The sequence below is a fragment of the Momordica charantia genome (genome assembly GCF_013281855.1).
Source record: "Momordica charantia cultivar OHB3-1 chromosome 4 unlocalized genomic scaffold, Mcharantia_2.0 BLBB01000004.1, whole genome shotgun sequence".
Taxonomy (NCBI): Eukaryota; Viridiplantae; Streptophyta; class Magnoliopsida; order Cucurbitales; family Cucurbitaceae; genus Momordica; species Momordica charantia.
In genome coordinates, this window is record NW_028275162.1 from 13823736 (window position 1) to 13851044 (window position 27309).

The 27309-nt window shown below is 37.2% G+C and overlaps 1 protein-coding gene and 1 long non-coding RNA gene across 10 annotated transcripts in view; one reads left to right on the plus strand and one right to left on the minus strand.

Annotated features, from left to right (window-relative positions):
• The window catches only part of ITPK4 (inositol 1,3,4-trisphosphate 5/6-kinase 4), a 31655-nt gene extending 4826 nt beyond the window's left edge, over positions 1 to 26829 (minus strand). The window contains exons 1-6 of one of the 9 annotated variants that reach the window (XM_088123236.1): positions 26441 to 26829; positions 10890 to 10925; positions 10389 to 10584; positions 6267 to 6361; positions 5481 to 5549; positions 3476 to 3588 (exon numbers count right to left, since the gene is read on the minus strand). In XM_088123236.1, coding sequence (XP_087979362.1) covers positions 3476 to 3588; positions 5481 to 5549; positions 6267 to 6361; positions 10389 to 10584; positions 10890 to 10925; positions 26441 to 26581 — 650 coding nt within the window. In that variant the 5' untranslated portion in view covers positions 26582 to 26829. Of the gene's footprint in view, positions 1 to 3475; positions 3679 to 5480; positions 5550 to 6266; positions 6362 to 10388; positions 10585 to 10841; positions 10866 to 10889; positions 10926 to 18233; positions 18282 to 26440 lie in introns of those variants that run through there. The other 8 variants (XM_022298884.2, XM_088123242.1, XM_088123241.1 and 5 more) reach the window with 8 other exon arrangements.
• Positions 603 to 3255, plus strand: LOC148211874 (uncharacterized). The gene is made up of 2 exons (XR_015790401.1): positions 603 to 971; positions 2344 to 3255. It is a non-coding gene; the product is annotated as an uncharacterized LOC148211874 (long non-coding RNA).
• Positions 26830 to 27309: the final 480 nt, after the last annotated feature.

Here is a 27309-nt window from a genome sequence, read left to right on the forward strand (position 1 = left end):
CATCTTTTAAAACATTAAAACATTAAAAAATAATTTAATGTTTAAATAAAAGTTCACTTAAATTAAGAAAAAAAATATAAAAATTTTAAAAGTTTTTATATCGTAAAATGCAATAGCAATAACCCATTTAAGTTGCCATCTGTTTATTAGTCACCATGCATGGCACTAGCACTAAATGTTCTTGAAAATAATACCATGCATGACCCTCATTTAATGCTTCTTGAAAATATAATTCTACCTTTTGCTTTTCTCCCACTTTTCTTATTTTTCTTTTTTTTGCATCCGAATCTTCTTCTTCCTAATTTCAACACTTCTTCTTCCTTTCACTCTTCTACTCTACTTTTCATTCTTCTTTCTTCGACTCTTCATTCTTCTTCCATCCTAATGTTTCTTCTTTTTAATTTCGACGATCGACGGAGGCAAATAGTTGCCGGCAAATACAAAGAAGGCGAACAAAAACAAAGAAGAAGAAGCTGTCAAGGAGAATTTGGATAATTTTTAGGGCTTTTCATTTGAGGTGGGCTATTTGTGCGCCCGCCTTCAACAAGGCGATTGCCTTGCCTCAGGCGAGAGGTGCGCAAAGGCGTGTCGAGGCGCGCCAAGGCGAGCGCCCGGTTGAAGGCTCTCGCCTGGGCACCTTGCAAGGCGCACCTGGGCAAAATCGCCTCGCCTCTCGCCTAATGCGAGCGCCCGGGTGCGCCTCGAAATCACTGGTTGATAGTCGAGCTATCAACAAGATAACTGTCAAATACTGCTTCCCTATACCAAGGATTGGAGACTTATTAGATCAGTTGGGAGGGGCTGAAACTTTTTCCAAAATAGATCTTCGCAGTGGCTATCACCAAATCAGAATTCGACCAGGAGATGAATGGAAGACAGCATTCAAGACCAATGAAGGTTTGTTTGAATGGCTTGTAATGTCATTTGGCTTGTCCAACGCCCCTAGCACGTTCATGAGGCCTATGAACTAGGTTCTTCTTCCCTATCTCCATAAATTTATTGTTGTTTACTTTGATGACATCCTAGTCTATAGTAAAACTAAGGAAGATCACCTTACACATCTACAACTTCTATTTACCACACTTCATACAAATCACTTAGTCATCAACCTTAAAAAATGCTTGTTTTTAGCAACAAAAATTTTCTTCTTAGGATTTATTATCAGTGCTGCTGGGCTTAGAATGGATCCATCAAAAATTAAAGCCATAACTAATTGGCCGCAACCCCAATCAATCAAAGCTGTACAATGCTTCTCGGCATCGCTTCTTTTTACAGAAAGTTTATTAAAAACTTAAGTACTTTAGCAAGTCCTTTAACAGATTGTTTACGAAAAGGAAACTTTAAGTGGGATAAAAGCCAACAAGACAGCTTTGAAATTCTTAAACAAAAACGTACTGACAGCCCAGCCCTACGCCTACCTGATTTCACACAACCATTCGAAGTAGCTGTGGATGTTTCCGGTATAGAAATTGGCGCTATCCTATCCCAAAACCAACACCCAATAGAATACTTCAGTGAAAAACTTAACCAACCCCGTCAAAAATGGAGCACATATGAACAAGAGCTATATGCTCTAGTTAGGGCTCTAAAACAGTGGGAACACTACCTCCTAAGTCAAGAATTTATACTCTTTACAGACCACTTTTCTCTCAAATTTTTACATACACAAAAATCCATTAGCCGTATGCATGCACATTGGTTATCATTTCTTCAACGCTTTGATTTTGTAATAAAACATCAAGATGGAACCCTAAATAAAGCCGCAGATGCTCTGAGTAGAAAAGGGACACTTTTGACCTTATTAAAAAGGGGAAATAACAGCTTTTTCTGACCTTCCAACAACCTATTGTAATGACCAAGATTTTCACGAAATCTGGACCAAATGCACAGATCACAATAATTCAGAAGATTTCCATCTGGTCAATGGATACCTCTTCAAAGGTGACCAACTCTGTATTCCCCATACATCCTTAAGAGAAGCCCTTATAAAAAACTTACATTTAGGCGGCCTAGCTGGACATTTTGGACGGGATAAAACATTAAATCTGGTTGCTACACGTTTTTTTTAGCCACAGCTTAGGAAAGATGTCTTTAGCTATGTTTCAAAGTGTTTTATTTGTCAAACAAACAAAGGAACTAAACAAAATACAGGGCTATATATACCACTTCCTATTCTCGAAACCATTTGGGAAGACTTGTCAATGGATTTCGTGTTAGGTCCACCAAGAACTAGAGAGGATATGATTCTGTTTTAGTTGTGGTTGACCGTTTTAGTAAAATGGCCCATTTTTTAGCTTGTAAAAAAACTACTGATGATGTCTATGTGGCTAACCTCTTTTTCAGGGAAATTGTTCGTTTACATGGAATTCCAAAAACAATTGTATCAGATAGAGATGCCAAATGTTTAAGATACTTTTAGAATACCATTTGGAAGAAATTCGATACTTCTCTCAAGTATAGCACTACAAATCATCCATAAACTGATGGACAAACGGAAGTAACAAATCGAACTCCAGGAAGTCTTATCCGCTGCCTTTGTAATGACAAGCCGAAACAATGACTTGACCCTTGCACAAGCTGAATTTGCATTCAATAATATGCAAAATCGATCTACAGGGAAGTCCCCCTTTGAAATAGTCTACACTAAGCTCCCTAGGTTAACTGTTGACTTGGCTGATATACCATCTTCTGTTGATTTTAGTTTGGAAGCTGACCAAATGGCGGAAAGGATCACGAAGTTACATCAGGAGGTGCACAAACACATCGAAGAAGCTAATGCGAAATACAAAGCTAAGGCAGATAGAAAAGGCAGAGAAGTTGATTTCAAGGAAGGAGATCTTATCATGGTACACCTCTCAAAAGGAAGGTTGCCTACTGGTTCTGCTCCCAAGCTACAGAGGAAGAAATTTGGACCGTATGAAGTCTTACAAAGATATGGCCCGAATGCTTATAAGATCAAACTTCCCCCGAATTTCAACATTAATCCGATATTCAATGTTGTAGATATCTATCCATATGAGGCACCAGATACTTTTACCTTGGCTACTTAAACTCGAGGACGAGCTTTATGTTAGGGGGAGGGAAATTGATGTAATTAACCATACGGTAATTAGTATAGTTTAAAGCTGTTGGGTAGTTAAAGAGTTAGTTGGCTTAGTTAAAGCTTTTAAGTTGAGTCCTATTTGTTTATAAATAGGAAGCTCCTTTGTATTTCTCATTTTTATGCAATAATATCAATCTCTCTCATTTGTTCTACACCATTAACCAAAAAAAAGAAAACACAACAACAACAACTAAAGAAAGGGAATTAAGCACTGTAAGTGTAATATCAGTAAGAAGCAACCCATCGACCTTCACCCTAGTATTCCACAATCTTTTTGCAATATCATTTCATAAAAAATAGAAGCACCATAATCCAGGAAACATGTTTTTTTCCCCCCTTGAATAACCTGATTCCTGGAAATCTTAATGTTACCTTTGCAACTCCTGCATTCTACTGGAGTAGGTTACTTTGTTAGAGAGATCTGAAAAGTTGCTAAGCTCAACAAATAGAATTTCATCTGTGGCTTTATGGAGAATCACGTCAACCTCAGGCAATTGAGATGGTAAAGGGAGTTCAAATGTCAGGGGCATGAAAATCAACCCATTCTCGGTAGGATACAGAGGGAAGGCACCCCTCTGCAACATTCAGGGCAATGTATAAATTTGAAACTGAATATAAAAAAATATAAACGTGCAGAAATAAAGAAAACTTGCAAGGTTCTAAAATTACAGTACACAGCTGTAACAAACAGAGTGCAAGTCGCATAAAAAATCAAACTTCAAAAATCAATTACTCTGATGCATAGCTGAACTATAAAGGAGTAGTTTGGAAAAACATAAATAATCAGTAATTGCCAACAGTTTAATATTTTTGAAGATATGTAAGATTTTTATTATTATTATTATTATTTTTTTGTATTTCATCAAACCACCAAGGCTGGTCCAATACAATGTTTTGGTCAATATGTTTAAAGCATGCAGTTGGAAGGCACATATCTCATATTGATTATATTAGCCATAATCTTCTCACTGATGAAGTAGTGCTCTATCTTGACGAGTATCAGATTTTTCGCAATAACTTTAACTTGTGGAAGCATATCAGATTTTTTGCAGTAGTAATGACATATTGATTGTCTTACAATAATTCGATGACACATTATATCTAAGCTTTGAACTCAGTGAGAAGGTATTTTAACCAAATTCTTACACTTATCTCAAGAGCTAATGATTAAAACTCAACTTCACCACTACTTCGAGTCACAACTTATTGTTTCTTGTTGCGCTAGGTCACTAAGTTTCCCCACACATAGGAACAGTACCTTGGAGTTAACTTATGAGTTATGACCAATATGAGAGCTTCCCCAATTTGCACTCATATAGAATTCTAGAGATCGGTTCATGGACTTCTTGAATACGAGGCCCTTTCTTGGATCATGCTTGAGATATCTCAATATACTATGCACAGTTTCGGTTTGTTCCTGGGGAGATTTGTTCAAGATTGACCTGCCATACTATCTAGTCAAGTGTGAGCTAAGTAAATTAGCTTTCTAACTAATCACTGATCTGCCTGATCAGCTGGTTCGTCTTCAGAATTAGCTCTGAGTTCTACATTTTCATTCATAGGTGTCTCAACTAGTTTATGAATTTTGTTAGCTTCCGTGTTTTAAAATAAGTCTTTCTTAATTTGGAAGTTACTGAATAACATTTTTATGTTGGAAGAAAATAAAAGTAATAGGATTTTTTTGTTTCTTTACATAGAAAATAGCTCATTTGGCCTGAAGATGAAATTGTCAGTTTTATACAATACCTCGTGGAGGCTCACTTTTTCAAACATGCAAAAGGAGATTTTGGCATTTTTAGGCTGAAGAAACACAAAAAGTCAAGCTGGTGCCTTAATGTATTGTAGTCTCCAATTCAGGCAAGAGAGGAAAAATAGTAGTCCCAGTCAGTACAGAGAGGTTGGCTAGTCTTTTGGTATTTCGCCTATCATATGATCTAAGGCTTCAAAGTCCACTATCTATATTTGGTTGAGGGAATTCAATTATGAGAAGTTAGAGAATTTTGGTTACCTTGTGGCAAAAATCAAGGCTGGAGTTTTGAAATATAAATATTTACATTAAGAAGGATCCCAACCATAGTAAAAAAATTATCCATTAGCCTAAAAAGGGAAAGATAAAATTATAGCTTTAGAAATATACAAGGAAATAAATAATATCCATAATTTGATTTTGTATTTCTTATACTGGTACAGAGTAAGATAGAAACTAATGCTACCATGAAGCACATATATTCAGATACCTATACTGAAGTACTTTCCAAATAATCAATGCATGGAATGAACATAACTGAGACCATACAAAGGGATCATTCATATTGCTTCTAAGACAATAGATTACCTTCACCTCTTAGAAGAGTGCCTTTTTGATAAGAATTCTCACCTTAGCAAAATCAAGTTCACGTGAAGGCTTCATTGTATAACCAATCACTAGGAGGCTACAGTCAACTGCCTGTTTGCAATGTGAAATGGAGATGCCTTTAAGAGTAGTAGAATACTAAAGAAAACAAACTCTATACAAAGATAGATTTTTTTTTCCTTTTATTTTTGATATCCGTGAGTGTATGAGCCAACTTGCACGCAACTTGACTAATCTCATGGGATAACCACTTGACCCTACTACATTTGATGGTCAAGATAACCCGAAGGATATTAAACCCTAGGTAGGTGACCCTTTATTTATTTATTTTTTTTAGTGAAAGAAACAATTTCATTGATGTATGAAATTACAAAAGGCCCTATGTAGGTTACATGAAGCACTCCCAATTAGCTAATAGAGAAGTGTAACTATCATGATGAAAAAAAGGAGTCTTCTTACACCAAGTGACAACTTTGTAAACTATAGCATTAATAAGGTTGTGGTTTATTTCTTTGTTTTCTAATAGTCCAAAAGGCCCTATGTAGGGTGGCCCTTTATTTTTTCTTGAACAATAAACAAACTTTTCATTGATATTATAAAAAGGAAGAGAAATGTTCACGGATACAAGCTCACAAAGGGAAACGAAAAAGAAAGTAACAAATAACGAAGAGCAAAGCACCCTTTACTGTCTACATTGGCTCTTATTGACAACTAGAAGAGTGTGTGATATGATAACCCCATTTTCTTTATGGAAAAGAAAATTAAAAACAATCTTACATTATCTGAACAAAAGCACAGGAGAGGAAATACCTTTCTATTTAAGCGACAAATACTCAAAGGCAACTCTTCTAGCTTGCTTATACAAATCATGCCCAAATTTTCACATGCAATGTCATCTTGAACATCTGAAAGCAACGTAAAACTAAGTTGGGATAAAAGAAGGGGAATCTGCAAGTTCCTCCTCTTTTCTTTTAGGAAAACCAGTCATTTTCTAACCAAATACAAAATAGTCTATTTACCACACAACAACTACCAGAATCCATATTGCAATATAGTATCGATATGATGAAAACTTAATCTAAGAATCAAAGAAGAATGCAAGCACTGACTTGACTTGAGCTTGCTTTTGAGTCCATAAGGAAAAATCTAGAAGAAAAGAGGAGAGAGTGTTTTTCAATTGTGCTCTTTTTCACCTTTTTTTAGCTTATCACAAACTACGTCAATTGCTGCTTAAATTCCCAAATGAGCACATCAAGTAGCTTCTCCCATATTTGAAATAACACAACCAAAGTTCAAACCAATTATTTAGAAATGTAATGAACCACCACAAGCTCATTTCAATTGCACTACAAGTGCCAAATATCGTTTTTTATAATTTTGATTACTTTTGGTATTAGGATCTAGGTTTCTGCATGATCCTCTTCGTCTTTCACTTTTCTTAACAGCTTCATCAAAACACACATTAATTAATTGACCCACAACTTTAACGTTTTTTTGCTATATGCAGGGTTGGGTTATTATAGGTTTAGTTAGTTTGACATGGATACAAAATTTTTTTGTGTTTTGCTTGGATTTGAAGTTTCAAGGATTTCTTAAAGACAAGTTCGTATTCAAGTTAAGCCCTTCATTGCCTTTAGTATTAGCAATCCATTGATTGGATTTTGAATCATGGAATTGTGTAGTTGCTGTGTGGAAATAAGCATTATTGTATATGGTTTGAAAATGATGGCTTCTTTGTTGAAGATGGGAGAGAAATATGGTGTTGCCTCTTCCATTGTCTCAACTAAAGTGGTTTGAAAGTTCTGTAGCTCAGCTGGTGCGTCATCCACTTCATACAAGCTTTTAGAATAAGATATAGATTCTAATGATACTTGCCGTATGGAGAAAAAATGTGTTCTTTCTAGTGGAATGTGTTGTTCCGCCTGCTTCAGAAGGAAGGAGTATTTTAGTTTCTGCAGGGCACAACAAGAGTGGATAGTTAGCATTTCGGGATATGCCAAAGGATTTTCTGTTGAAATTTAATGAAAGGGACTTGTTTGACAAATCTACTGATCAAGAAAAGTTCGCAAAGGTTCTTCCAAGATTTTCTTCTGCTGAAATAGTAAAATAGAATAGGAATGTGGTAGCAGAGACTCAAAAAATGCTGAAGAACATTACATCAGATCCGGAAAGAAAGTAAAGAAAATTTGGAGAGGTGAAGGATAATATTATGGTGATTACCAGGCTCAATGCCATGGTAATTGGAAATCAATTTCAGTTGCTTTTGAAGGAAAATATTTCCAACAGTGCCAAATTAACCTTGGCCGATAAAGCTCTAATGAAGTTTGAAGATGGAAGATTGTTTATAAATCTAGATGTGGAAGGAAAATAAAGAAAAGTTGACACTTCTCATTTGAAGATAGAGAATGGAACTTTACAAACATAGCAGGCCGGACTTATAGTGAGTTATGGATGATGTATCAAATTTCATAAGAGGGATCCATAATTGTAGTGAGTCATGACACTAGCAGCCTCTTCATGTAGTTAGGTTTCTTGTAGGAGTTGATAATTGCAAAAGTACAGTCACGTTTGTAGGAGTCCATAAATTCATGGAAAAAAAAAATACAGCAAATGACAATTACCAGCTTCTTTTACTTCCAGTAGTTAGGTTTTTCATTGTCATTTGCTGTATTTTCTGCATGCGACGAGTCCATAATAGAAGCTGGTGGTTGATGATTGCAAAAGTACCCCACCAACGGCATTTCATGCAAATCACCCTTTTAATTTCTCAACCTCCACCAATGGCACTTCATGCAATTCACCAATTAAATCACCAAATCACCTTTAATCCTAAGATGGTAAATTCACCAAATCACCTTTAATCCTAACGCTGATCTTCTGTGGTTGAATGCCTATAAAGCTATCTTAAATGAGCTTTGGTTTGAACGAAATCTTAGAATTTTCGAGGGTAAAAGGCTCTCAGCCCCTGAACGGGTTCAGCATTGCCAAGTTTCAAGCTTCTCATTGGTGTTCACTTTCAGATGTTTTTGGAAGCTACTCGCCGTCTCTCATCAATGCCAACCGGGGAGCTTTCATTTTCCCCTCTTAATCTGTTCACTTTCAGTTCAGAATTGTATTCTTGTTTTTACGTTTTTTTTTTCTTTAATCTCTTTCACTCTTTCGAGAGAGTTTGTATCTTTGAACAATTTTTGGTACATTTCATTCATCAATGCAATGAAGGGTTCAAAGCAATTCAATTCAACAGGTTAATAGTGTCTAAAGAAATTCCTATAAGACCTCCAATTTCTTACTCTTTTTTTAAACAAGTAACAAAATGAAAGTTCTTCATAAATAGATGAAAATATAGGAATTTTACCAAAAGTTGAGTTCACCTTCTCACTAAGAAATTATCATAATCCAACTATCACTACTTCAATCATCTCCAATCTACCATAATCAAAATATGAATACCACCCCTTCCGTACTCCAAGGCTGCCTTTTAAGTTCCAAGAATTTACCATTGCCCAATTTGAGCAAAGCTTTGCCCACTGCAAACGGATTTAATCAGGCCCGTTTGGTAACTTTTCTATTTCTTGTTTCTGATTTTTATTTCTTGTTTCTTTTTTTGGTTTCTTGTTTCTCGTTTCCTCTTTTTTAATAAATGAAAACATAATTGCATTTGGTAACGATTTATTGTTTATTGTTCTTTTAAATTTATATTGAAAAAAGAAATAGGAACATGCTCGATAATCATTCCCCATTTCTCGTTCCCTAAAATTTTTAAATTTTAAAGATTAAAATTTTTATGAAATTTATTTTTTAAAATTAAATATTCAAATTTTTTATGTTATATTTATTTTTTAATATTTATTATACATTTTATAAGTCAAGAATGATAAAGGCATTTACATATATTTCTAAAAACTGGAGTAACAGTTACCAAAATGCTTATGTTTCTTAAAAGCTAAAAACGAGAGGAAAAAAAACGAAACGGGAACATTACCAAAATGGGCTATTAACAACTCCCAAAGATTTCTTGCTTAAGAATCTCATAAATAACTCTCTAATCATCAAAAGAATGTAATCTAAAGATCACAAAATTTTCATCAAATTCAAAATCCAAAGCCACCACCTCCTTTTCTTTTTTAATCCAGAAATTATTTGTAGAAGCCTCTGCATTGAACCCCGAATATGGCAAAAAGGTCAGCTTAGACATAGAAGATGGAACCCCCCTATCCTTACTGACACGAGACTCTTCAAATTTCCTTTCTCCATACTTACAATGATCAATCGCACTCTTAGATTTCTGAAGAAATTCATTCAACATTTCCTGAAAGACCATCAAAGTAAAACATTCCAATGAAATTTGACAAAGAAAGAGCGTCTCCTTGTTCTCTCTTCCAATAAGTAATTTCCTTGAGAAAAAATAACAAAGAAAAATGTGTTGGCAATACTAAAACTGCTTCCCATGATATCCATCAACAAACAAGAATTGAAGGCTTAAAATTGAGCCAAGAATAAGAACAGCAAGCGAACTTGAATCAAACAAGAACCAACCAACAAAAGAAAACCTAGCAAGAGAGGAGAAATTTTAACATACGACCTCTAGTGAGAAATATAAATGCATTAACCACCTAGCTATGTTGGCAGTTAAGGCATTGTTGTGAGTACTGTAAATTAAAAGGAACAATAGGATTTCTTTTCAACAAGATTAGGGACAGTTTTTTATTTATCTAAATTTCATTTTTCTACTTCTTCCTTTTTAGTCAAACTCTATTTAGACCTTTTGTTCAGTCCTACACCTACTCACAGAAACAAATAGCTCGTCATAGCCAAACATTATGGAAGAAGAAGCTATGGAAGAACCAAGCTAGATAATTAATGTTAAGAGAGGAAACTCAGGAGAGAAAGGAGCCATGACACTTTGTAGGAAAAGAATATAATTACACTCACTCAAAACAACAACGAGCCAGCCATGATCAATAAGTTTATTAATATCATCCTTCTTCTCACTTGAAATGACATACAAGATAGAGTTGCGAATGTCCCCCCAAGATAGCATGATTTTATTAATATCATCCTCCGTCAAAAATGCATTCAAGGAGAAGCAGTCGATTGAGTGTGACTCTGCTTTCTTTTTGATAATATCCTATAACAAGATGATATTTATGTTAGTCGTTTTTTAGTAGTAACAAGGTCAGCATACTGCATACTAGGATATTAATTTACAACATCAAAATACTAATACCTAAATATGTTAGAATTTCAACTATCAACAAAAAACATAATTTTTTTTTCAAAGAAAACAGCTTATTTAAAATGTGGTCAGAGAGTTTTGCAATGATTCCTTAGATGTAGAATTATGTCAACCTATCTCATCATGGTCCTCTTCTGATATAAACTCACAGTATTCATGGGGATGGGGGTGTTCATACAAAGTTAAATGAAATCCACCTTACAATCTGAAAAATCCAGCCTGGAAGAAATTCCCTGCCAAAATGAAACCAGTTCAAACAACATCAGAATAACACAGAGTTTTACCCAGCAAAAGGTTATCAAAATAGATTAAAGATTTACACTAATCCATGATAGGAGTCCTATGCTCATTTTGAAGGGGCTAATTTTGGTCATTTTGGGAAACGGCATAATTGCAAAGTTTTCCGAAATTTTTTTTTCTGTCACGAAATGGTTTAATTGTCTTTTTTATGAAAGTTGGTTAAATGGGAAGGTAAACGAGCGTGAAAAGTGGCACCAAAACCCCGAATTACCAAAAGGGTAATTTTTGTCATTTTGGGAAGGGCATAATATCAAGTTTTTTCGAAAAAAAATTCTGTCACGAGATGGTTTTTTTGTCCTTTTTATGGACATTGGCTAAACCGGAAGGTAAACAGATGTGAAAAGTGGCACCAAACTCAAAATTACAAAAATGGCAATTTTGGTCATTTTGGGAAGGGCATAATATCAAGGTTTTCCAAAAAAAAAAGAAATTCTATCACGAAATGGTTTATTTTTCCCTTTTATGGACATTGGCTGAAGGGGAAGGTAAACAGGCGTTAAAAGTGGTACCAAAACCCAAAATTACCAAAAGGGAAATTTTAGTCATTTTGGGAAAGGGCATAATATTAATGTTTTCCGAAAAAAAATTTCTGTCACGAGCTGGTTTATTTGACTTTTTTATTCACGTTGGCTAAATGGGAAGGTTAATGGGCGTGAAAAGTGGAACCAAAACCCAAAATTACCAAAAGGGTAATTTTTGTCATTTTGGGAAAGGGCATAATATCAAGGATTTCCAAAAAAAAGTTCTGACACGAAATCTCTACAGGCACTCTGGTTATTTTATATCATCGTTAGACACGTTGACTGAATGGCTGGAGAGTGGAGTAGTGTTACTAGTGGAGAAATTTGGACTGAAGGTGATATCTGGGACGTTTTCAATACCCTTGAGCAGAAATTGGAAACCAAGATTTAACAATCTTGCCTAAGAATTAAAGCCAGCATTGTTCAGTTGGGCAGTGGAAACCAGAGTTGAGAAGCCGAACTACCCTACAAGATGCTTTGTTTACCACGCCCCAAGGGGCACCCCACCTTTTATTCAAGGCCACCAAAAATGGGCAACGGCATCACACTAAAGGATGTAGAACCTAAAACATCTTTTTGAGCATTGTGGGACCTAAAACTGATTTTAAGAGCACATTTTTTTTAAACAAGAAACAAACTCTTCAAATATAATGAAAAGATTAAAAAATAATAATAATAAAAATGTTCAAGGAAACAAACTCCAAAAAGAGAGAAATAATGGAGCAAAAACAAACTAAATTGCAGAATTAATGCATCCCAACTGTAACAAATATTAGAAAGAGAATAACTGTAGAAGAATTTAGATAAGGAACATCAATGCTTTAACTTGGATTATTAATAATGCTCGCCACCAAGAGAACCACATGTTATACAACACCAACACATCATTTCGATGAAACCAACCCAAATGAGGAAATATAAGCATGGATAAACCGGAGTGTAGTACAAAATAACATGGGATGGAACCAAACGACAAGTGATTACAAAATTAAAATTGGTATCTCTTTGGGGTGGCCTTTAAGAGGAAAAGCTAAAATCCTTTGGAGTTGCGTAGTTAGAGCTCTTTTGTGGAATCTTTGGTTGGAAAGGAACGCTAGAATCTTCGAAGATAAGATTTCTTCTTTTGAAAATTTTTGTGACACAGTTCAATTACACACTTCTTGGTGGTGTCATAGGCATAGAAAATTCTTTTCTAATTATAGTCTCTCTTCGATTATGCAAGATTGAAGAGCTTTTCTTGTTTAGTTCTCGGGAGGGGATCCCTCTTCCCCCATAAGTTTCTTATCCAAAAAAAAAAAAAATTGGTATCTCTTGGTTAGATGAATATCTCCGTATAGAGGATTTTTTGGATTGGTTGCAGTCTGTTGAAAACTAACTTTTACTCCTCTATCTAGTAGGAGAAACTCCAATTAGATCAGGGCCAAGAAAAGGCATTTGCTTCAAAGCCATCTCTTTCTAAGTAATTATGTGAAACTTCTCGCCCAACAGTATCAACAAAAAAAAATTTTTTATATCAAGAGTGCTTTAACACTCGTCGACTAATCTCAAAGCATAACTACCTGACTCTGCTACATTTTGTTTTTGTTCCCAGAAAACTCGTAGGATATTAAATTTTAGGTAGGTGATCATCATAGTTTCAACTCATACACTAGGGTCTCATTTTCTTTCTGTCTGACACGACAAACAAAATAGGAAGGGATGGTTCTTTCATTGCATTAATAGAAGTCTAACTAAAAAAGATCTCTCTTTTACTTATTGTCATCGAGCTTGGTAGAAAATGCTCTGTTCTCTCTCCTCTCTGTTCTTTTTTCTCTAGTTATCTGTTCGGTGAAGATTTCAACTTTGATCTAGTGTGGTTTGAATCATTTAAGAGAGTTTCGTCTGTTTAGTTAATCATGGAAGTGAGCAGTTGTCAAATCGATGGACATTTCTTCTGTATTTGGGTTGAACTGGGAAAATTTATGTTAGAAGATGTTAAGTGCAACCTGCTCAGTTCTTGTGGTTTGAACAATATATGGCTGAGCTTTTTCAGGCACCGATTCCTGCTCGTTTCTTTTATTAGTCTCGAGATTCACTTGGTCAATGTAGAATGCAAAAACTCAAGTCCAAATTTGCCTGGTTCTTGGAATGGATACTGTGGCCTTCGATAGGAGGAAGAAAGAGTGGTAATTCCAGTGGGTAAGAACATGGAGGGCTGGCAAGCTTTTTGGACAATGCTGAAAACTTTTTCGGCCAGATATGCAGAGGATCAGGCTCAGCAAATGGAGAAGACGCGCAGGTTGGAAACTGATAGAAGGAAGATGGTTGAATTTAATACGGTCCAGGGGACTTACAAGAAAGAACAGAGGAAACTTCGTCAGAATGTTGAGATGAAAGCCGGAATTGACATCAGTAAGAGAACGTTCAAAGAGGCAGTTATGGATGGAATCTCTAGAGCTGCTCCATTCTCTGATGACTCGTGGAAAAATCAAACAAGTCATTGGGTTAGAAAGGATGATGAGGTTCTGGAAATGTGTTGTGATGAGACTTTAGTGATTACCCGAAGCTGTGCGCACGATGATTGGAAAGCAATATCCAACGCAGTCCAAGTTCACTTCTCTTCGAGATGTATAATTAACCCCTTTTTGGCTGACAAAGGGTTAATTAAGTTTGAAGCTGCTAGGCGGAAGGATATCATCGGACAGTTTGGCCATTGGATGAAGGTAGGGAATTTTTTTGTTAAGATTGAAGGCTGGCATTCTGAAAAGCATAGCCGTGCGGATGTTGTCATTGGGTATGGAGGATGGATCAAAGTCCTTGATCTACCTCTTATGTATTGGAGGAAGGAATTTTTGAAGCCATTGGAAGACACTGTGGTGGGTTGGTAAGTATATCTTCCGAAACACTTAATGATAGCACGACAGCATTCATCCAAGTCAAACCCAACCGCAGTGGCTTTATTCCCACTTCGATCAGAATAAGTGATGCAAAGCTAGGTGATTATGCTGTCCGGCTGGTTGGATTGAGTCAAATGCTCATCAACAGTCCTTCACCAATTCTGATTTACAGTCTCTTGAAAACTCCATGGATGTTGCGCGGTTCTGTGAAATTATGGGAGATGAACCGTCAGAAATTATGCCACCTCCTATTAATAGTGTCGGAGGAGTGCATTTAATGGAGAAAGATAAGGACCCAGCTGGAGAAGTGGATACGTCGCAATTAATTGCAATAGAAAACTCAACAGACATGGAAAAGGAAAAGACTCCAGTTGCGACAGATCTGGTGTATATTCATCCATCTTTAATCGCCCCCTCGATTTTAGCGGCACCAATTAATTCAGAATGTCAAAATGATGTTGAAAGTATGGAATTTACTAATCCCACAGAAAGGGAGAAGGAGGACGCTTCGAATTCAGAATGTCAAAATGATGGTGAGCAGGCGGAAATTATGGCTACCTTAATTGAGGAGAGAGCAAAGGTTGCCATTAATGAGGAGAGTGAAAACTTGCCTATTTTGAATCCGTATATCGAAGGAAAAAATGAGATTACACTTTATTCAAATAATGAATGCGGAAATTGCATTAAAGATTCCGATGGGATTTCAAAAGAGATTTCGAATTCTGTCTTTATTTCTCCTAGATCACCGGCATTCAATGGGCCCTTAAGAGATTTAATTCCTCCGTTACAATTTTCATATTCTAGGAGAAAATCAAAATCTTGTTCGGCTGGCTATATTGATACTTCAGTTAGGAAAGATTTGAATTTTCTGCCTTCAAAGGATTCTATAAATGAAGAAAGAGGGATTCCTAGTTCTGATAATCCTTTGTTACTGCAGTCTTTGGAAAAACCAAGTGATTTAATTCGGCCTCGTTTAATCCAAGAGAATCTTTTAGACTCCTTCAACAAAGTCAGCAAAATCTTGAAGGCAACCACTTCAAAAATAGATCCTATTAATCTGATAAATTTGAATCTGAGTCGTGGCTTGATTAAATCTACAAATGAGCAGCCGAAATCTTGTGATCAAGATGCTTTAACATCAGATGATGAAGAAGGTTTGAATGTCAGCATTAGTAGTCAAGACTCCCCTTGTTCAATAGGCAGTATTGAGAATTCCATTGCAGACTACACAGAACATTCTTCGGTGATGATCTCAACAAGTTATTAGGAGTGCCTTGAGCCCGTTAACCCATAGTAGATTTGACTTGTGAGATAACTTAACCCCAAGCAGCAACTGATTAATAGCCGAATCAAACACCCATGCTAAGTTGAAGAGTTTAAATAGAGAAAACCAGCAAGAGGCCGCGAATGGACAGAAGAATAGAATATGCTTCTGAATATAGATGGTTGTAATGCCAACTTAGGTAACTTCTTCTGAAGTAACGCAACTGTGTTAACTTTGGCATTGAGCAGAATGCACGTCAAGAAGCTAACTTTCTTTGGGCTTCCAGAGTTCCAAAGAACTGCATTATAATCCTTTGAGATTAGGACTGCCAATGAATTTGCACAGTGAACTTACCGAGAATAACCCCGATGGCTCCATAGTCCATCTCCTATCATCTTCAACCTCTCTAGGTATAAATGAGGAGAGACAATCCAGTAGGGCCACAAAGTCGTCAATTTCATCATCTTTCAATGATCTCCTCGTTTCCAACCTCCTTAAGGAAGAATTTCTATCCCAAGCTTCAAACACTATCATTGAAGGAGATAAAGAAATATTGAAAATTGCAGGGAATTGATCTTTTACCCAAGAAAAAAACCCTAACCATAAGCGATGCCAAAAAAGAACTCTTGTGCCATTTTCCACTACGAATCTGGAAAAAAATTTGTGCTGCTTGCCAATGCTTGTTAATGCAAAACAAAGGGCTGACTCTGCCACCCGAATTCTTCAATGCCACATTCCAGCTATGATCCTCAACTGTATATAAGCTATGAAGGGAAACAGGGGTTGAGTCTTTAAGCTTGACTTTGTGAAGGCGACAAGGTGGATTGGAATTTCTTACTTCAAGTTCTCCATTGTAAAATTAGGTTTTGAGAGAATCCAATGTCCCTTATTCTCATTATTAAAGTCTATATATATAGACAAATATACAAAGTTGACCTAATCTTATAGAATAAGGTAAATGACAAATTAATACATATTAATACAAGAGAATAAAATATACTAATATATATATATATACTCTAACACTCCCCCTCAAGTTGGTGCATATATGTTAATTATGTCCAGCTCGTTAGAGAGGCAATCTATTCGTACTCCATTCAATGCTTTAGTAAATATATCTCCTAACTGCTCTCCTATCTTCACATATCCTGTAGCCACCAATCCTTGTTGTATTTTCTCACGTACATAATGACAATCGACTTCAATGTGTTTGGTTCGTTCATGAAATAGATGCAATATGGAGAGCTGCTTGATTATCACACCAAAGTTTCATTGGAGTGGTGATGCTAAATCCCAATTCAGTCAAAAGCGGATATATCCATACTAATTCACGCGCTGACTGTGCCACAGCTCTATATTCTTATTCAGCACTCGAACGCGACACCACATTTTGTTTCTTACTTTTCCAAGAAACTAAATTACTTCCAACAAATATACAATATCCTGAGGTTGATCTTCTATCTTCCTTAGAACCTGTCCAATCAGCATCTGAAAAACATTCAATATTAATATGACCGTGATCTTTATATAACAAACCACGTCCAGGAGCACCTTTCAAATAACATAGAATATGTTCCAATGCGGCCCAATGGTCACTCGTAGGAGAACTCATCAACTGACTGGATAAGCTATGTCTGGCCTCGTAACTGTAAAGTAATTCAGCTTCCCTACTAACCTCCTATCTCAGGATCTTTCAACAACTCCCCTTCCTTTGTAAGTTGTAAATTAGGTATCATTGGGGTACGTGGCTTAGCACCTAACTTTCCTGTTTCAGTTAACAGGTCAAGTACATATTTTCTCTTTGACAAGAGAATCCCCTTCTTGCTCCTTATTACCTCAATTCCTAAGTATTTCAGCACTCCCAAAACCTTTGTACGGAATTGACTATGAAGAAAAATTTTGAGTGAAAGGATGTCTGATGAATCATTACCAGTAATCACAATATCATCAAGATAACACCGGACTCAGATTGTTTATAGAAGACAGAATGGTCCGACTTACTCTTCTTCATTCCAAAATCCTCAATCACCTGACTGAATTTTCCAAACCATGCTCGCGGACTTTGTTTCAACCTATATAAGGATTTACGAAGACAACATACCTTTCCATTCTCCCACTGAGCAACAAAATCTGGTGGTTGCTCCATCTACACTTCTTCTTGAAGAACACCATGGAGGAATGCATTTTTAATATCAAGTTGATGCAAAGACCAACCTAACAGAAGCCAATTTAGCTACCAGAGAAAAAGTATTAGAATAATCAATTCCATAAGTCTGCGCATATCCTTTGGTAACAAGACGAGCTTTCAAACAGGCAATTGATCTATCAGGATGAACTTTAACAGCAAACACCCATTTACAACCGATAGATTTTTTTCCGGAAAAGACACTAAATCTCAAGTACCATTGTCATCTAATGCAGTCATCTCCTCCAACATAGCAGCTCGCCAACCAGGATGAGACGAAGCGTCATGAACAGTTTTAGGAACAGATACAGACTCAAGAGATGCAAGAAACGAACAAATAAGTGAGGATAAATGGTTATATGAAACAAAAGAAGAAACAGTATACGTACACTTACACTTACTTTTTCGAAGAGCAATAGGAAGGTCATCACTCGTTCCTGGATCCACGAAAGAGGAAGCTGCTAGTATAGGGCATGAGTCCGTAGGAGGTTGCCGACAAGAATAAACTTGAGTAACAGTTGGGAGAGAGGAATCAGGCACAAGCGGAGATGTATTGCTTGGAAGCATTTCAATGGAAGTAGAGACAATGGAATAGACAAGAAAGGCATCATCTTCTTGTGAATGCTCTCCTTGACTGGTACTCAAGGATGATGAAAAAGGAGTATCTTCAAAGAACGTAACGTCAGGAGAGACGAGATATCTATTTAGATCAGGACAATAACATCGATACCCTTTTTGAACACGAGAATACCCAAGAAAAATGCATTTCAACGACTTAGGATCTAATTTGGTGAGCTGGGGGCGAACATCTCGAACAAAACAAGTGCAACCAAATATTTTAAGTTTGAGAGAAAATAAAGGTTGCGTAGGACATAGAGTACGATAAGGTATCTCACCCTTAAGAACTGATGAAAGCATGCGATTAATCAAGAAGCAAGCCGTCGAAACAGCATCGGCCCAAAAATATTTTGGAACATGCATTTGAAACATTAAGGCCCTAGCTGTTTCGAGAAGATGTCTATTTTTCCTTTCTGCAACTCCATTTTGAGACGGAGTATCCACACACGAAGATTGGTGAAGAATACCATATTCACTCAAATAGGAGCCAAGAGCACCAGAAAAATATTCTTTAGCATTATCACTTCGTAGAACTTTAAAACGACCACCAAATTGAGTTCGAAGTTCAGCATGAAAGTTACGAAAATGTAAAAGTAACTCAAAACGATGTTTCATTAGATATAACCAAGTTACACGAGAAAAATCATCGACAAAGGTAACAAAATACTGAAACTCATTTTTGGACTCAATAGTACAAGGACTCCAAACATTAGAATGAACTAATTCAAAAAGAGCAGTAGCTCATTTATTGACTCTAGGATACAAACTAAGACGATGAAACTTAGCAAATTGACATGACTCACAATCTAAAGAATGCAAACTATGAAATTGAGGACAAGGACTTTTTAACACGGAGAGAGATGGATGACTTAAACGACACTGTTCTTTGAAAGGAAATGGTACTCGAGTGCAAACAGTAGCTGTAGAGATTTGTGTATCAAATGTGTAGAGGTCATTGGATTCACGCCCTTCACCAATAGTCTTCTTCGTCGTAAGATCCTGAAATAAGCAATAACCAGAGAAAAATAAGACACAACAATTGAGATCACGAGTAAGTTTACTGACAGAGATTAAATTAAATGAGAATTGTGGTAGATTTAAGACAGAGGTCAATGAAAGTGATTTTGAAAGATGCACCGTGTCAGAGCCAAGAACAGGAGAAGTGGTGTCATCTACTATGGTAACATCAGGCAACGATATAGATGGGGAGAAATTAGCAAATAAATTAGGGTTACCTGACATATGATTTGTTGCGTCATAGTCAATGACTCATTTTGTCGCGGAGGAAAAAAAACACTTATTGGTGTTACCTGATTCAGCGATTGCGGTAATTGGATTAGAGGAAGATGCCATCAATGACTCTTGATACTGTTGGAACTTAGCAAACTCTTCTGCAGGAATCGTAACTAACTTACCAGCATTATCAGGAGTAGATGCAACATGTGCGGATGGTGTACGGATGGTGTTCTCTGACCTTTGTTCAACAGCTTTCTGCACTCGCTTTGTATGTCCAGACTTGTGACAATAATTGCATATAATGATATCTCCTGAATTTGATTTTGGAGCACTACAATTCCATCGTTGAGCATTCTAGGTCGTTGAATTTCCTTGGTAGGTATTACCTCGATATTCATTTGTACTACGTCCAACCAAAGCACTGTTAGACTGAGATGACAGGACGGGTTGTGACTTCTCAGCACAAAGTACTCGAGTATATGCCTCCTCTAAAGCTTGAATTTTCGAACCAGAGAGTAATTGATCTTTGGCCACATGAAATTTAGGTGGAAGACCAAAAAGAAAACTTATAACTGCTATTTGTTCGCGTTGGACAAGCCGAACTTTTGCATCATTACTATCTAGGAGTAATGCATTAAACTCTGCATAAGTCTTTTTGTGTTCCATAAAGTAACTCGTAAGCGATTGGTCACCACACTCAAATTGGTAGAAGCGCTTGCAAATTTCAAATATTCGACTAACATTTCCTTTTCCAGAATAAAGGAATTCCAAGTATTTAAGCAATTCTTCAACTGACTGACACTCGTTGACCATGCCAATAATGTCACCCTCAATCGAATTCTTGATCTGCAGAACCAGTCGAGTATGTGAAACCAAGCTTTTTAGTTCTCATCCTTAGGAGGATCTTCAATTATGTGATCGTCCATATCAATACTTCGCAAAAAAAGACGAACATTTCCTTTCCATGAAGAATAGTTTAATCCATTCAACTTATGTTCTGTAATTTTTTATAGCACTGGGATCATCTCAGATGCTACAGTTGATTTCTCCTCTGCCATAACAAACAACCGAATTGATGCGCCCAATTGAACCGAACCAACTGAACTGGACCAACTGAACTGAACCGGCTGAACCGGACCTACTGAACCAGACCGACTGAACCGAACCGGCTGAACCGAAATAACTCAAAAACAGAAACCCTAACCCATGACACCCAGAGACCAACGGTGACGGTAGCGCACGGCAACGGCGACGGGGGGCACGACGGCCGGTGACGGAGGCGCACTGCGATGGTGATGGGCGGCAGCTGGTAGCGACGGAAGTGCAAACGACGGCGAGACAGAAACCACGAACAGCAACGTTGGCGACGAAAACCCACGAACAACAAACGACAATGGGCGACGTCGGCGATGGAGGCAGCAGCAGCAGCAGCGGTGACAATGGCAGTGGGCGACGGCGGCAGCGGCAGTGGGCGACGGCGGCGACAGTGGTGAGTTGAGTTGGATACTAATGAATAAAACCCTAATAGATACAAAACCCCAATGGGCACAAAACCCTAATGGGCACAAAACCCTAAGTTCAAAAATTTGGGAAGAAACCTAGTGGCTCTGATACCATGTAAACACTAAGGTTTGAGAGAATCTAATGTCTCTTATTCTCATTATTAAAGTCTATATATATAGACAAATATACAAGATTGACCTAATCCTATAAGAAAAAGGTAAATGACAAATTAATACATATTAATACAAGAGAATAAAATATACTAATATATATATATACTCTAACATCCATAAAAATGGGTTTCGGCAGCAAATGGATCTCGTGGATTAAAGGATGCATAACGAATACCTCCTTTTCTGTTATTATTAATGGAAGGCCAAGGGGGAAGTTTAAAGCCCAAAGAGGCTTGAGGCAAGGGGACACGCTCGCCCCTTTTCTGTTCGTTCTAGCGGCTGATGTGATGAGCAGAATGTTGGAAAAAGGCTCTAGAGAAGGCTGGTTGGAAGGGCTAATAGTAGGGAACAGCGACCTTCAAATCAACCACCTTCAATTCGCCGATGATACACTAATTCTTTCAGCTGATAATGAGGTTTGTTTTCTGAATCTTAAAGAGATGGTTTGCTGTTATGATAAGATCTCCGGCATGAAGATCAATTTAGCAAAATCGATGGTGGCGGAGTTGAATGTGGGTGGTGATGATTTGCAGAACTTAGCAGACAGATGGGGTTGCAAGGCTGGTCCATGGCCTTTACCTTATCTGGAAATGCAAGTGGGGGGAAAGCATAGAAAGCAGCTTTCTGGGAACCAATAGTGGAGAAATAGACGAGGAAACTTGCTAGCTGGAAATCTTTTCTTCTCTCGAGAGGAGGTAGAGTAACGTTTATTAATTTAGTGCTGACAAATATTCCCCTTTATCTCTTCTCGATCTTTAAATGCCCAAAGCAGGTGATTATAAGGATGGAGAAATTAATTAGAAACTTCTTTTGGAAAGGGGGAAAACAGCATGGAGGCCCAACCCATTGCATGGGAAGTGACTGCTTGGCCTACAAGCATGGGAGGAGCTGGACTGGGCAATCTGAAAGCTAAAAATACAGCCCTTCTGGCCAAATGGGGATGACGCTTCCTAATAGAGGAAAGCTCTCTTTGGAGAAGCGTTATGGCAAGAAAGTATCGGTATCTTCCTCATGAATGGTGGCCACATTTCAAAGGCAGATTTAGATACAAAAGGCCTTGGGTTAACATACTTCATTGCTGCAAAGAGACAACATACTGGTACAAATTTAAGGTGGGCAATGGGTAAAAAATTCATTTTTGGAAGGACCCTGGGCTCTCCAACGCTCCAATTTCCGGTGCTTTTCCTAGACTTTTTAGAACTACTAACTCTAAAGAGTTCATGATAGTTCAATGCTGGTCTGTTGAGCAAAGAGGTTGGAATCTATGCTTCAGAAGAAATTTATCGGATCAGGAAATTGTGGAGTGGTTGAAGATGTCCAGTGAAATTGCAGAAAAGATGCCTACAAAAGAGGAAGACTCAATGACTTGGGGGCTTGAGAGTAGCGGCATATTTTCTATTAAATCTTTAGTACCTAAATTAATAGGGCATCAGGGATCAAATCTCAATGGGAGCAGTGCTGTTTGGAAGCTGGAAATTCCTAAAAAGGTGAAGACATTCTTATGGATTATCGATGGGGAAAGAATACAAACGTGTACTAGACTGCAGAAAACTTGTCCTGATTGGTACATCTCCCAAATTGGTGCTGTATGTGCAAATTGAACGCAGAAGATCAAATGCACCTCGTCTTTACATGTCCTTATAGTGCTAGTAGCTGGGAGAAGCTTATGAAGACTTTTGATCTTAGTTGGGTCTTTCCTAGGAGTGCAGGTGAAGCTTTAAGACAGCTCCTTTGGGGGACTCAGTTCAGTGGTCAAGCTCTCATCTATGGTCAAATGCGGTGGCGAGTATCCTTTGGCAAATATGTTATGAGAGGAATCAACAGGTTTTCCGTGACAAAGAAATGCACGTGCATACTTTTTGGGACCTTGTCAAAATTTTTGCATCTTCATGGACCTCATTATCTAAGCTTTTTTATACTTATGGTGTGACACAAATCTTTGCCAAGGGAGGCGTTTTTGTAACTTTCGTTGGCTTGTGGGGGTACTTCATCTCCTACTCTTTTTGTATTTCCCTCTTTTATAATGAAAGTTTTGTTTCTTATAAAAAAAAAAAAAAAAGTGTTTTATGTGCCCTCGCCCTCTACTGAATACTTCGACCTTCTTTTGAACTACTTCAGCAAAGAATGCCTAATTTTGTGCATTTCCCTTCTCTTTGTGTTCTTTGCTGGGGACCAAAATCACCTATTTTTCCACTGTCCCATGCACAGAGTTGTTGGCACTTGGCACCATTTTATTTTTTTATAACTGAGATTCAAAGCTTTGTGACTATACCCCGGGGGCACTTGGCACCATTTATTGCGCATAGTTTCACTTCATTCGGTTTTCTCATCTGATCCAGCCACAAATTTACTCCACCTTCTCGCTGGTCCTGATTTAAACTCCAAAGCTTTTTTTTTTTGGATCAATATGCCTGTGAAGCCAACATTTCTGAAATATAAATGGAATGTAACCAGAGAATTCTCAAAGGAAAGCCCTTAGTTTAGATGGAGCAGATTGATTTGGCCTAAATCAAGTGCTCTCGTTGGTGTTCACTGTCTTTTTTGTTTCATAATTATGCTTTTAACGATATTATTTTTAGTCAAGAGGTCTTTTCCTCCTTGTAGCTCTATTTTTGTTTTGTTATCTTTCTATCCCTTTGAGAGATTGTTTCCTTGAACATTTTTTTGTTTCGTTTAATCAATCAATGAAAAGTTTGTTTCTTGGTTAAAAAAAAAAGCTTCTAAACTTGATCATTGGAGTTGCTTTAGCAAACACCAAACTAGTGTAAGCATAACACCCTACCATACCCTCTCTTGCAAATAAGACATGAAAGTAGGATCATGACCACATCAGTCTAGCACTCATCGTGAGGCAAATTCTGATATTTTGTGTCACCACCAGTTTACCGAGTTTCTCAATTTATTTTTTCTTAACAAGAAATGAAAATATCATTGATAAATGAAAAGATACAAAAAAAATGTTCAAGGATACCCCCAAGTAGAGGAGAAAGAGAGCATAAAAATAGAAGCTAACAAGGGAATATGAGTGCATTCCAATGAATACGAATATCGCTAAAGGCATAATTATCAAACAAAGAAGACAAGGAACACCAATGGGAAGATTTTATCTTGATCAAATGAAACTGCTCCCTCAAAGCGAAGAACTTCTCTTCGAAGTTCTGCTGATTATGTTCCAACCATAATTTATTAATAATGGCTTTAACGGCATTAACCAAAAAGAAATGAGATTGGGAGCACAAAATGAGGCCCACTAAAAGCTGAAGGAAATTGGCTGAAGAATGTGGCCCAGTAACCCATTGAGAGAAGAAACTGAATAAATAATTTCAACAATGTGCATAAGAGCAAAGGAAGAAAAGATCATTCTGTTCCTGTATATCTTGCCATCAGAGAACACAAATGGAGGGGAACAATACAAAAAAAAATTTTATTATAACCAGGAGTCAGAGTTTTGCCCCAATACCAAAAGATACTCTCACCCAAAGGTTCAAACTTGAAACCCCTAAGCCGGTATGACCAAGAGACCCCAAGCACTTGCCAATGGAACCGCCCATTGGGGGAAATAATACAATAGTAGGCAACCGGAGTAATTCCGAAGCATTCAACCCCCCATTAAATAAGATCCAAATAAGCATGCTAATTTTCTTAGGGCTTTTGGACTTCCATAATGCTTGAAATAGATCCAGATGCATAAAAGAAGAGCTATGGATGGAAAGTAAGGACTGAGTCGAAAATATATCAAAAGAGTCAATTTTCCAAATTTTTGCATCCTCCCTATCAAAAAGATTGAAGGAAGCAAGATAAGCTAGCAGTAATTTGAGCTCATCAAATTCAGGCTCCTTAAAGTTCCTCGGTTTCTCAATTGCCTCTCCATCTTTAATCCTTCACATGCAACCCAATAACAAGGGCAAAAAAACTAGCACTACCATGGACCGATGAACACAGCACAGGAGGCAAAAGCCCCCTAATCATAAGCTCTATTGGTGCGGTGGTGGCGATGATGGCTAAGAAATTGTCAGGCATGGCCCTTCCCATCGTTGGTTTCCCCTTCATTGTCTATTTGGATTTCTCCTTTCCCAGGAAGGTTGGGGTACTCAAGTAAAAAAAAAAGTCAGACTGGCCACATTGCTCGCTTACAAGAGTATGAACCGCATTGCTCGACCTCAAGCCATCAAGATAGCTTGGTCTCTGCACAAGTTCATTGCACCTGAGCTTGCCACTAGTTGAGAAACAAACAGAAGCGCAAGCCCTCCAAAAGGTAAACTAAATGCATTAATCATACAAAGCACCTAGCGTTCAAATGGAGGTCACAGCTATTCAAATCCTTGAGTCCAAGAGCTTCCCGCAAAGAATTCCCAGCATGCACCTCGATACTATCTAACTAACTAACAGCGCAAGACTGCTGAAGCTGACGATGGTCTTAATAGCACAACAACTGCTAATGTTATCAATACGAGGTCGAATTTTCTTGAAAATAGGCGCAATACACAGGAGTGCTACGATCATTTAAAGGGGGCAATCCAAAGAAATTCTTCCTCTACTCTTACTTTTTGTTTTTTCTCTATAGATAAGTTGGTTACATCGATCTATCACTTATGAGCCTACAATTAAATTTAATAATAATTTAAGAAGATTGTTTACCACTCTCTATTTCATATTAACAGTTCAATGTTCCATCTTGTGAACCTAATGAATATAATAAGATCTGGGTAGCATTGAGAAACTATTCATTCTATTTCAAATTTATCTTCTTTTATAGCATCCTCAATTTCATGAGTCTGTGTCCTCACTTTCCTATCAAAAAAAATGAGTTTTTGCCCTCACTTATTAAGAAGAAGACAAATGGGAAGCATGTCTGGATGAATGTAAGTAAAAGTATTTCAGATTAAGAAAACTAAAGAACATAGATCCCACTTCAATATTTAAATTTGATAAATTGAATTAAAAAAATTATATAAAAAAAAGAGAGATAAAACAGCTTCTCGTTATGTAGCATCGAAACATCATTCCATATAGTGACTTGAGCTTTAAAAAAAATATATGTCGGGGGGAGGAGGGGACATTGTGAGAGATACCGTTCGAAACATGGAATACCGGAGCTGGCGGAGGAGAGGATCGGCAGCGGGTCGTAATGAACGCTTGCGATTGTCACCATTAGAATTGAAAAATAGTACAGAACCATCCACTATCACTCCCTTCACCGCTGGGCCAACCATATTTGAGAGAGTAGAGAATCGGAGTAAAATTAGATTGGATCAGTTCAGCGCAGTCCAGTCCATCGTCGAACGGTCGCCGGTCTCTGTCTCGGCCGTATGAGTCGTTCGAGCGGTGACGAGTTTGTGTTCGCAAACGCTGTTCCTCTGCTTGCTTCAACAGGTGGCCGCCGTACTCGTGGGACGAACGAGGGGAAAAATTCAGGTACTGCGAGAGTACCAAGGTCTGTTTTTTTTCTTTAACGACCCCTATTTTTTAACACGACAATTAAATAATTAGGATTCGTTAACGTTCCATTTTAAACATTTTAGAAGTGACGATGTTTCATGTTTTTCTCTTTTTTGGAAAATTCATACAAAGAAACAATCAAATCAAATTTCCATTTCTAATTTATTCTAAAATATAAATAAAAGTATTATTTTATCATATTTAAATTTATAGAGGTTAGAGATTCATCTCTTTATTAAAAATGAAGAAATAAGAATAAGAAATATAAATATTATCAAACTGAATAAAACTCTGCTGGAGTCGATATGGAGCTCTCAGTTAGTTTAAATCTAGTTAGTTCAATGTTTGGTTTAATCCGGTTTTTGTTCATTTGAGTTTTATAGTTATTTCTTTTCAAGTATCAATTCCTAGTCGTAATTGATTTGGTTACTTATTTTTAGATACCATGGTTGAGTTAATCATTGAAATGACCCAACATGTATCATAGAGGATAAGAGTGATC